Here is a 12418-nt window from a genome sequence, read left to right as displayed (position 1 = left end):
ATAGATCTGCTGCTTTTAACTGAAAAGCCCATGTGTTTTGCTTATTTACTAATGGTAATGTTTAGTATCAAAGACACACAATTTAGATAAAAGTAGACAAGAAAGGGGAACATTTCACACTCGTGATCCTGAAAACTAAAAATGGAACATGGCACTTCTTACCGGGACAGGATTCCAAGAATGTTCCGCACAGGCGATCCGTGAAACAAGGGCCGCACGTTGCCCAGTTTGCTCAAAAACTCTGTCGCTTCGTTCACTCTGCCAACTCTAAATATCTGCAAGACATCCACTGGACATCCACTGCAAGAATTAGACAAAAAATCTTGAGGTCACACAATCAGAAGAAAAATAAAAATCATTAATAGGTGAAATCTCAAGGAAACGCAGATGTCCATGGTTCATTCGTTAAAGGTGCTTGCCACCAGGCCTGCCACCAAGTCGCAGGACCCCATGTGGTGGGAGAGGGAACGAGCCCCCACAGACTGTCCTCCGATCTTCACACGCACACTGTGGCAAGCGCATGTGTTCACACGCACACATACTCACACTCTCTCTCTAAATAAAATAAATAAATACCACAAACTTTATGCAACACACGATTCCAAATTTGGTCACCTATATATGAAAGAATTTATTTAATCTGTTTCCACACACATGCACACTCACGCACACGCACCCACGCTTTGCTTTCTGTTGCTGTGATAAACACGATGACCAAAAGCAAGAAGGAAGGATTTGTGTTTTTGTTTTTTTGATTATAGGTACAGTGCATCATGGAGGGAAACCAAGGCAGGAGGCAGGACCTGAAGCAGAAACCCAGGGAAATGGTGCTCCCTGGCTGGCTCCCCAAGGTCTGCTTCCTTACACAACTCAGGACCCCATGTTCGGGGCTGCCGCTGTCCACAGTGGGCTGGGTCACCCATATCATCAGGCAAATGTGCCACAGACTTGCCTGCAGGTCAGTCTGGTGGAGGGAACTCCCTAGCTGAGGCTCCCTCTCCCCAGATAACTGTAGTTTGTGTCAGGCTGGCAGGGCCTGAGCAGCACACGTACAGAACATGAACTGTGCTATAACTGCTCCATCCCTGGGCTGCGCTGAGCTACAGCGGGGTGCCTCTGACCATGGGTTGGAAATGCATTCATTTGTGCATTCAAGGTGAAGAAGAGGGCCGACTTCAGAAAGCTGTCCTCTACATGTGTGCTGTGATATGTGTGCACTTGCACTCACATGCACACATCATATATACGCACAGTCTCCATGGTAATAGGAATAAAAGATCAGGTCACCCAGAAACCAGAGTGGGAGAATGCGGAGCACTTGTGAGTGTAGGATACTCCCCCAGATTAAAAACTGTATTTATTTATTTGTTGTGTGTGTGTGTTGTGGTGTGTATGCTCACATGCGTGCAAGAATGTGTCATGGCACTCCTATGAAGGTTAGAGGACAACTTGTGGCAGTTGGGTCTCTATTTCTACCATGTGGGACCTGGGGATCAAACTCAGGCCATTGGGTTTAGCAAGTGCGTTGTCCCACTGCGTCATCTTGCCAGCCTCTCAGGACGATGTAGACACAGAAGAAGGTAACTCTGTCATCGTGCTGCAGCTGGCGTGTTTCAATACAGAAGGTCACATTCTCTAGTTGTCCTGACTGACCTGCCGACAGCATCTCAAGGCGCATTGCACTGTTACCAGAGGCTTGCTTCACTCACCTGTGGTCACTCTGCAACCACACTTCTCTTCTAACCCTGGAAAATTCTTCACTATTCTGTTCGACATGCTCGATTTTGCATCTCAAAGCTCGGTATTTGGCAAGAGGTGGTGGGTTGGGTTTGGATAAATTGGTTTCACAAACATTCACCATGTCTCTTACCAGCTGTGGGTGGAAATGATGCAGAGGTGTTAGAAAAACCACATTTCAAAGTTAATACACACATTAAATTAATGTCTTCCGAAAAGATACAAATTAGTTTTTTCCCATAAAGTATTTCAGTAATATTTGATGTCAGTAAATTGAATAAGTGCTGGGGACAAAGCTGGGCGAGGTGGCTCACACCTTCCCTCAGCCCTTGGGCAGACGCAGCAGGCAGACCTTACCTCAGCCCTTGGGGAGGCGAGGCAGGCAGACCTTACCCTCAGCCCTTGGGGACACACGGCAGGCAGACCTTACCCTTAGCCCTTGGGGACACGTGGCAGGCAGACCTTACCCTTAACCCTTGGGGAGACGAGGCAGGCAGACCGCTTTGAGTTCAAGTTTAGCCTGGGTTATGCAGTAAGTTCCAGGCCAACCCATGTTACAGTGTAAGTCTCAAAAGTAAAAATAAAGTTTTTAAAAATCAGAAGAGTTGGTACAATACCAGTTTTCCTGACTACTTGGGAGACAGAGGCAGGATTGCTTGAGTCTAGGAGTTCAAGGCTAGCCTGGGACACATAGAGAAATCCTCATCTCAAATAAGAGAGAGAGAGATTGAGAGAGAGAGAGAGAGAGAGAGAGAGAGAGAGAGAGAGAGAGAGAGAGAGAGCGCTCTTTTTAAATGTCTCATTGCTGCGTTGAAATATCCAATAAAAGCAACTTAAGAAAGGAAGATTTAGGGGCTGAGAGATGGCTCAGAGGTTAAGGGAACTGACTGCTGCTCCAAAGGTCCTGAGTTCAATTCCCAGCAACCACATGGTGGCTCACAACCATCTATAATGTGATCTGATGTCATCTTCTGGCCGGCAGGTGTACATGCAGTCAGAGCACTGTATACATAATAATAAATAAATACATCTTTAAAAAAAAAAAAGAAAGGAAGATTTGTTCACTTCACTTTCTCGTTTTTACCCAGTCTGAGACCCAAGCCCATGGGATGCTGCTGCCCATGTGAGAGCGTGGATCTCCCCTCTTCAGTTAAACATCTCTGAAAATGTCCTCACAGACATGCTGGGAAGTGTGGTTCCAAATCCCAACAAACTGACATCAAGAGCGCACACAATCATCACACACGTCACTTTTTGCTTGGTTATTTTGGGTTTTTGTTTTGTTTTGTTTGAGACAGGGACTCTTTACATAGCTTTAGCCATCCTAGAACTCACTCTGTAGACCAGGCTGGCCTCAAACTTACAGAGATCCATCTGCCTCTGCCTCCCGAGTGCTGGGATCAAAGGTGTGCACCACCACACCTGGCATATGCATCACTTTTTTGAAGACTTACTTACTTTTTATTTTATATGTATAAATGTTTTGCCTGTATGTATGTATGTATGCATGTATGTATGCATGTATGTATACCGTGTACATGCCTGGTGCTGGTGGATATCAGAAGAGGACATGGGATCCCCTAGAACTGGAGTTATGGATGGCTGTGAGTGCTAGGAACTTAATTGGGTCTTAATCACCAAGCCATCTCTCTATCCCCCCCTTTTTTTTGAGACATGGTCTCATGTAGCCCAGGCTGGACCGAGACTTGCTATGAGTTGAGATTGTCCTTGAACTCTTACTCCGTCTTCCTCTGCCTCCTTGACTGCTGGGATTGCAGTGTGTGTCACTGTGCCTGGCTTTACTCACCATATATACTTTATTTTTATACTATTATTGTTATTATATTTTCCTTTGTTTGTTTGTTTTTGGGACAGGGTCTTTCTACACAGCCTTGGCTGTCTTTGACTCACTGTGTAGACCAGGCTGGCCTCAAATTCAGAGATCTGCCTGTCTCTGCTCCCAAGTTCTGGGATTGAAAGCATGCACCACCACACCCAGCTTTATTTTAATGTTAAAGGGTTTACTATTTTATTTTATCTGTATGAGTCTTTTGCCCACGTATATGCCTAATGCTCACAGGACCAGGAAGACAGTGGAGTCACTGCAACTGGAGTTACAGACAGTTGTGAACCACCATGTGGGTGGTGGGAACTGAACTCAGGTCCCAGGTCCCTTAACCTGATTTCAAAGGCGTGACGCTGCAGCACGTTTTAAGCTGAATTCTTTATACCTGACAAAGGTCCTCTTTCTGCGCTAACAGCTTCAGGTTAACTTCTTCTGATGCTGGACGTTTGTGAGGTATCAGTCGGTAGAACTCGGCCATCGTCTTTCGCAGTTGCTCCGCCGTTTCTCCATTCTTCAGTGCTGTTTTTACTAGAAGGAGTATCCCCTCTGCTTTGCTCACCTGCAAACAAAAAAGCAAATATGCTTATTAAAATTTAAGTCTTGATAATCGTAGAAGGGAAGAGATGTGCACAGCACATCTAAAACAGCTGCCCAAGACAGTGGAACTGAGTTTCCCACAGACTGCTGATGCTGCTACAATTTGGGTCTTTTAAAAAATAGAATATATCTTATCAATTCTTTCTCAATTTCAGTCCTGTTAGTTTGGGTCTTGACTGTGTTTCTAAGGCTCGCGGTTTAAAGCTTAGTCCCTAGGGATGTGCTTCAGGGAAGTGGCCTTTAGGTTATTTCTTAACTAACCCACTGAGTTTATTTAATGTTTCTTGCATTTGTCTAAATGTGGGCGTTACTCACTAGATCATGGACAACCTATCAGTGGCCGCAGCCCTGAAGAACAATGCAGTATCATATTTTTATACGTGCCCATGAACACACATGTACACAAGCAGACAGGAATACGAATGCACCTGCAGGAGACTTGCTTCTCATAGGGAAACACAGAGGCCCGTCAGCCCGAAAACAGCGCCATGTTCCTAATTATGCGAGTGCATTATGGATCTTGTGCAGGAAATCTGTTTCTCCCTGAAACAATCAGCTTTGTTCCCTAGGGGTAGCTCCCTGCATTAGCTTCATAGGGCTACTCGGTTGCCTGAGTCTAGTGTTGGGAATGTCTCCTGTCAATCACTTGTTCTTTTAGTCACCATTGTATCTTGGTGTTCTAGAAGCAGGCCTGGCTTTCCTAAGACAGCAAGGAGGTGCAAGGCTGAAGGAATTGTCTCGAAGCAGGTCAGGAGCTGGGCATCTAAGTGGGGGCATGACCAACCTGTTCCTTGGTGACAATACCCTTAGCACCAAGTGCTCAGGCCTATATTGGCCACCACTAAGAAGCGACATGTCAGGGACACTTGGTTCTCTCCATGTTCCCTTTCTTCAGAGAATGAGGAGAGAACAGCAAGGAGTGGACTTCAAAGTCACCCAGCACATGAACGTTCGCACTAGTGTTTATACTAATCCGCCAGGAAGCAGGCTTGGTGTGCTGGCTCGTTGACGCACGTGACTTACGTCATTCAGGCTTATGCTGTTCACTGGCTTGAGAAGTGTGTGCTCCAGGTGGCCCAGAGCTTCTGCCCAGATCATCTCCACCAGACTGCTCACCTCCTGGCTCAGACGGCCTGAGCTTACGACCTCCTCCAAAAGCAACTGAAACAAGAGGACAAAGGATCAGCACCAAGAAAATTCCTTAAGAGCTCCTGTGTAAAACTAACACAGGAGCTAGGTGTAGGTCAATAGCAGAGCCTAGTGTATCCGAGACCCTGGGTTCCATTTCAACCCAGCAAACAAGCAAGCAAGCCACCAGCCAGCCAACCACAACGATATAAATCCAGAAAGAAACAAAGCTCGAGGAAAAACATCATAGCCCAAGAGAGGGACTTGCACCCCCCACCCTCCCCCCACCCCCCCGCATAGGCAGGCACGATGACTGGAAATGGCTGAGTGTCCCTCAAGGTTCATACACTGGCAGCTGGCTGTGGATGTTGCAGGGGGACACCCTTTAAGAGGTGGACACTGGTGGAAGGGATTCAGAACACAGGGCGGAGCCACGCAGTCCATGGATACTTTTCTTGAGGGAGAAGCCTTCCCATGTTATAAAGTAGACAAGGGCCCAGTGTCATGGGGCTTATACTTTCAAGCCACCATGTGAACCAAACCGACTTCTGTATAAAGTTTTTAGCCTCCTGTGTCTTGTGACAGCAACACAAAACAGACTAAGATCCTAGGCCGCCTGTGTGCTCTGGCCTCCTCTCTCCACTGGGGTCCCTCGTCCTCACCCATCCCTGCCCCGCCTCCTGTCGCTTTTCTTCCAGTTTACCCTTCCTCTTGTCTGTTCCTTTGCTCTGGAAGATGCCATCAGTGGCATTAAACACATGCACTGAGAGTTACGGAGCCCGGAGTCATAGCCCACACTACAGTGACATCTTTCAAAGCTGTGAGGCTTTGCTGCCGAGATAAACTATATATCTTGTGGCTTCTGCCACATCTCACTGTCCAGTCCTGTCTTCAGGTCATCTTCTAGTTCATCTTTCTTTTTCTTAGCTTCCCTTCTCCCCTGCCAGTTTTGTTTTTAATTTTTTATAATAAAGACAGTATTTCCTTCTTTGAGACATGGCGTCATGAAACCCAGGCTGGCTTCAAATATGCTGTGCAGCTTTGGGTAACCTTGAACTCTGGATCCTCTCAACTCAACTTTCAAGGAGCTACCATACCTGACCAAGAAAATATTTCTATTAAAAATCTTGAAATCAGGTCTACAGAGTGAGTCCAGGACAACCAGGGGTACACAGAGAAACCCAGTAAAAACAAACAAACAAACAAACTTGAAATCAGCTGGGCGTGGTGGTGCATAGAGCACACACCTAAAATCCCAGCACTCAGAGAGGCAGAGGCAGGTGGATCTCTGGGAGTTTGAGGCCAGCCTGAGTGAGTTCAGGACAGGCTACACACTTGAAAAGCAAAAAACAAAACAAACAAAAAACCCTTAAAATCAAGATGTTGCAGTGGTTAAGAGCAATGGCTGCCCTTCCAGGGGACCTGGCTTGATTCCCAGCACCTACACTTCGGCTCATAACCATCTGTAATTCCAGTTCCAGAGGACATGATGACCTCTTCTGGCCTCTGTCAGTACATGCAGTGCAGCGACAGGCATCTATACACATAAAATAAAACATATATTCAAATTACTGGGTATGGGGGACTGTGGCTTTAACCACAGCACTCAGGAAACAGAGGCAGGTGAATCTTTGTAAGTTTAAAGCCAGCTTGATCTACATAATAAGTTCTAAGCCAGCCAGAGTTACATGGTAAGACCCTGCTTTAAAAAAAAAAAAAAATCATCAGCTGGGTATGGTGTTGCCTGTGCAGAATCTTAGTGCTTAGGAGGGTGAGGTAGGAGGTTTGACTAAAGAATAAGAGTTTCTTTCTTTCTTTTTGGTTTTTTGAGACAGGGTTTCTCTGTGTCGCTTTGACTGTCCTAGACTCGCTTTGTAGATCAGGCTGGCCTCGAACTCACAGCGATCCGCCTGTCTCTGCATCTGCCTCCTAAGTGCTGGGATTAAAGGCATGTGCTACCATGCCTGGCTAGAATATGAGTTTCTAAAAAACCAAACCAAAACAGACAAAACAACAATCACATTGTACCCCCTCCCCACAACTCAGTCAGTGCAACACAATCATATCACAGCCAGCACATTGCCTGCAGTTTCCATAGTCATATCTAGCCAGTGCAGGGCCCATAGTTTTCACAATCATATCACAGCCATCACACTGCCTGTAGTTTTCACAATCAACCATATCATAGCCAGCACACTGCCAGCAGTTTCCACAGTCATATCCAGCCAGCTTACTGCCTGCAGCTTTTCAGATGCCAACTGTGTTGCTTCAGCTGTGAAGTGTTCTTGGAGCAGAAATCCTCGGCTCCTCAGCTCTTCCACATAACTCTCGTAGTGTTCACTTGCACCTTCAGAGGTTTGCTTTCCAGTGCTCTCTCTTCTAGTCTGGGAATCACGGCACACAGAAAAGACACAACTTTTTAACATACTCCTCTTCCATGAAAATATTTAACTCCTGCCATGAAAGTATTTAAAAATGACTTTAAAAAAAAGAATTTCTATTATGATTTGAATGAAAATGTCTCCCATAGGCTCTGTCAGTGCTTGCCCCCTAGCTGGTGTAAAGACCAGACAAATTCCATTTTGAAAAAGAAACTCTATTTTGTGTTAAACCTGGCCAAGGGCTGAACCCAGATTCCAGAAAAACCACAAACTAGTCCAAACAGAAAAATATTCCCTAGCAACACAATCAGGTCACCTTGGGAAAGTCCAAGTATACTTTCTGCTGGTCAAGCTAACTGGCAGGTGATCTGCCACACAGCAAGAACCAATTAGGAGAAGCCAGGCCAAAGTTCCTAATGCCCCCATGACTGCTTCAACCAATCTTTTCTATAATAGATGCCCCTACACCTATTACCCAACCATGAAATGCCAAGGCTTGTAACTCCCTGCTTGCAGCTTTTCTGTCCAAAGCCATCCAATCATATACTGTAAAACCTATTTCTTTGTCTAAAACCTATATATATAAAAAAAAAAAAACCCTCTCAATTGAGGCCACTTCCCTGGATCTGCTGTGTCAGTGCATTGGAGGGTGGCCTGGGTTCGAACCTGCAATAAAGACTTCCTTGTCATTGCATTTGGACTTGGCTTTTGGGTGGTCTGTTGGGAGAGTCTCTCAAAATTTGGGTGTAACATTGGCAGGTGTTTTTTGGGAGGCTTAGAAGTGTGGCCTTGTTGGGGGAATGTACATTGTGGGGTGGGGCAGGCTTTGTTTGCTGTTTGAAAAGTTACACTCATTCCCTGTCCTTCCTTCCTGCTTTCTGCTGGAGTCAGGAGCTCTCAGCTTGCTGTTCCAGCTGCCACGCCTGTCTGCTGCCACACTTCCCTGCCACGCCTGTCTGCTGCCACACTTTCCTGTCACACCTGTCTACTGCCACACTTCCCTGCCACACCTGTTTGCTGCCACACTTCCCTGCCATGCCTGTCTGCTGCCACACTTCCTTGCCACACCTGTCTGCTGCCACACTTCCCTGCCACGCCTGTCTGCTGCCACACTTTCCTGTCACACCTGTCTACTGCCACACTTCCCTGCCACACCTGTTTGCTGCCACACTTCCCTGCCCACACCTGTCTGCTGCCACACTTCCCTGCCATGCCTGTTGCTGCCACACTTCCCTGCCACGCCTGTCTGCTGCCACACTTCCCTGCCATGTCTGTTGCTGCCACACCTGTCTGCTGCCACACTTCCCTGCCATGCCTGTCTGCTGCCACACTTCCCTGCCACACCTGTCTGCTGCCACACTTCCCTGCCACGCCTATCTGCTGCCACACTTCCCTGCACAGCGGTGAAAGACTCCTTCCTTCTATAAGTTGCTTTGGTCATGGCATTTCATCACAGCGTTAGAAAAGGAGCATTTAAACCATTCAGTTTTCAAAAACAGCCTTAAAGCCGGAGGTAAGGGAAGAAAAAGCCCACGTGGGCAGAACAGAGAGAAGAGACTCCTTGGGGGGAAGCAAGCATTCATTCAAGCACGCACTCAGAGCCTGAGGACGCTTACTTTGTACACTGGTTTAATGAACTTTGAAGACTAACGTTCCACTCCTTTTTGGGGATGTAGAAAGTCAATTAAGGCCAGGGAAGGACAGGACAATTCCTTATGAAGGACGGTACTGATGGGGATAGGCATCAGTCAAAACAAGTGAGCTTCCGGCAAGGAAAAGGGCAGGAAAGCTCTATGGTCAGGCAAAGAATATGAATGGCAGCCAAGACTGTGGCACTTTCTGCTCTTCCTGAAAGCCCTTCCCACGACAGGGAGCAACTCAGCTTACATGGACCCCAGATACCAGAGGAGTTCCTGGTGTCCCCCAATGTTGGCTCGCCCTGACTCTGAGGGTACAGCCGTGGGGAGAAGTTGCACTCCTAGGCAGCTCACTGCAGAGTGTCTCCAAAACTCATAGAAATGGAGTACACTCCCTAGTCACTCCATTTAAAAAGTAGACGCTGGAGTTTAGATCTTAATTGTCCCAGGGCCAAAGAGAACTATGGGGCCTTGAACCTGCTAGGTAAGACTTCTATCACTGAGTAACAGCCCCGCCCTAGAGCTTCTTTTTTTTTTTTTCTTCCTGTTTTCAATTGTTAAAAACAAGTGCTGGAAGCCAAACTAAGGTCCCCCGAGTAAGAAGCAAGCACCCAGCCTCCGAGCCATCTTTCTAGCTCTAGTCTCTCATTTTTATAAGTTAATTATTTCAGTATTTTGTTAAGGGATGGAGAGTGTTGTAATGATGGAATTTTTTGGAGATTCCCACTACAATGGCTTCATGAAACAGGGCAAGCAGGAGGGGTCTCTTCTGCAGAATATGCTGCTTCACTACTGCCTGGTGAGGCTTACTCCTGGCAGGTGGACAGCAAGCCTCTGATGGAGTGCTCAGACACGAGCTTGCTGTGGATGGATGGTAACCAAGGTCACCACTAAGGACTATGCACCGTTATTCTTTTTCTTTTTTTCTTTTTTTAAGATATAACACAGTCTACTGTGGGTTTCAACTTGAGTTTAAATTACATTTTATCCAAATAACAAAATAACCACATCTTTTGCAGCAGAAGGTTCAAAGTTTCCTACCTGGACACATCTAACTCTGGCCTAAGGATCCATCTAGCTCTGTTCCCATGGAAACCTGATCAAAATTGGTTGTAAGGCTGATACAGTAACATAGGCTTGTCATCCTAACACAAGAAGTTGAGGCAAGAGTGAGGTCTGCAAACCTCTCACCTCTGCAAAAACAGTCAACTGTGATTGTCATGACATCTCTGGTAAACTGCACTGAGGTTAGGACTTCAGAGAGCGTTATGGTGGAAACCGAGACTTTGGGGTTTCTCGAGAGTAGCATAGAACTTGGTACATCTCCACCGGTCATCTGGAATCCTTGTTATGAGGGATAAGTGCTCCTGAGGGTCAGGGCTTCTCAGATGGTCGTGTTTGATATATGTGTCTTTCCTGGACACCTGAGTGACATTTGGGCTAGAGGCAAGATAGGAAGCTTCCAGAGCCCGTGTGGATCTGTGTGAGGAGCGCTCTCACTAAAGAGTGGACTCTGTGTCCTACCGGCTGCTCTGTCTCTGGCCACAGTAGATCTGCAGGGTGTCACCTGTTGCACACTTCATTTCGTTTTTAGGCATTTGCTCTGGATCCTTTTTTTTTTTTTTAATTTCAGAATTGTTTCAGTTCGCAACTAGGCCCTTGACTCGACACAGAGATAGGACAAAGGTTATGGCTTCTGCGAAGCCATCCTTGAGACCTCCAGCATTCTGTGGCCTCGAGACCCGAGCGCTTCCCATCACAGCAGTGTCAGAACTGTCACAGGGAGAGGCTAGTGAAGGAGGCTTGCCATGTCTGAGGCAAGCCTGGAATGTCTCATAAAAAAAAAAAAAATTTAAAAAAAGGGAAAAGAGAAGGAACAAAGGAGAAAAAGACAGAGGAGGAGGAAAGGACAGAGGAAGGAAAGATGGAGGAGGAGAGCCTTTGCTACCTTGTGATCACTCAGAAGGAAGTGAGCTGCTATCACGAAGGGGCAGCCCCCTGGCTCCCGGGAGCACTGGAGCTCTACCACCACAGTCTCAGGGCCTCCATCTGCTCCCACCTGCAAGACAGGGTACATCTGAGAAGCAGAGCTGTGGAAAGCAGCCACCCTCCACCTCTAAAAAGGCTGTCTAATATGCGGGCACAATGCGTGCTCATTGGAGAAGTAAGTTACAGGACACAGAAGTACCAAGAGAGTGACAGTCACCTGAGACCCTGGCACAGCGATATGATTACTGTCAATATTTTGGTACTTACTTTCTCTGTGTGTTTAAATATGTCACTTTTCTCATTTTTTTCTTACTATAGAAGGAAATACTCTTTTACATTTATAATTTACTCAAACATCTACAAATGTAAGTGGGCCATCACTTCTTCAGCAAGTGTTGATTTTAATTTGTATGACTGTCAATAAAGTTTTCTGCTTTCCTCTAATGTAAAAGGAACAGTTCAACATGGCATAAATATTTGGTGTCAGTCTATCCCTTGCAAACATGAGAAACAGTTAACGACAGGGTGGAGGTTTATTTCTAATGCTGTACTGATGTCTGCTATGGTTAAGTGTGTGGCTGGATTTGGGTCAGTTGGTAGAGGGCTCGTTTACATGCCTGAAGCCCTAGGTTTGATCTTAAGCACTGCATAAACTGGGCAGTGCATACTTGCAATCCTGGCATTTGGGGGGTAGAGACAGGAGGGTCAGGAATTCAAAGTCATTTTCCAGTATGTAGCAAGTTCGAGGCCAGCCTGAGACACCTGAGGTCCTGTCTCAAAATCAAACAAACTGTATTATGAGCAGGGATTACTTTTATTAAGAACACTAAAAATTTGTTTTTCTTCTTTTAGAATTTACTTGGTTTTTGGGTTTTATTTGAGAAGGGGTTTCATTGTGTAGCTAGGGTTTGTCCTTGAACTCACAACCCTCTGGCTTGGCCTCCTAAGCGTTGGGATTACAGGCATGAACCACCACATCAGGCAAAATTTTAAACAAACACTTTCCAAATAGTAAAAACTAACTCCTGTTACAGGACAAATGATAGTCAGAATATGAACAATTTTTCAAAGCCATGAGAAAATCATCAAAAAGGCAATGTTTT

At 46.1% G+C, this 12418-nt stretch overlaps 1 protein-coding gene across 1 annotated transcript in view; it reads right to left on the bottom strand.

Annotated features, from left to right (window-relative positions):
* Window positions 1-12418, bottom strand: part of Parp4 (poly(ADP-ribose) polymerase family member 4) — a 94825-nt gene that overhangs the window by 66240 nt on the left and 16167 nt on the right. Inside the window, exons 6-11 of the mRNA XM_051143379.1 lie at window positions 11275-11385; window positions 7543-7692; window positions 5204-5341; window positions 3969-4142; window positions 1710-1873; window positions 163-300 (exon numbers count right to left, since the gene is read on the bottom strand). Of these exons, the coding sequence (XP_050999336.1) occupies window positions 163-300; window positions 1710-1873; window positions 3969-4142; window positions 5204-5341; window positions 7543-7692; window positions 11275-11385 (875 nt within the window). The remainder of the gene's footprint in view (window positions 1-162; window positions 301-1709; window positions 1874-3968; window positions 4143-5203; window positions 5342-7542; window positions 7693-11274; window positions 11386-12418) is intronic.

The sequence above is a fragment of the Acomys russatus genome, chromosome 3, assembly GCF_903995435.1.
Source record: "Acomys russatus chromosome 3, mAcoRus1.1, whole genome shotgun sequence".
NCBI classification, from domain to species: Eukaryota; Metazoa; Chordata; class Mammalia; order Rodentia; family Muridae; genus Acomys; species Acomys russatus.
Note: the sequence above shows the minus strand (reverse complement) of the source record. Positions and strands in the feature narration are given on the sequence as shown.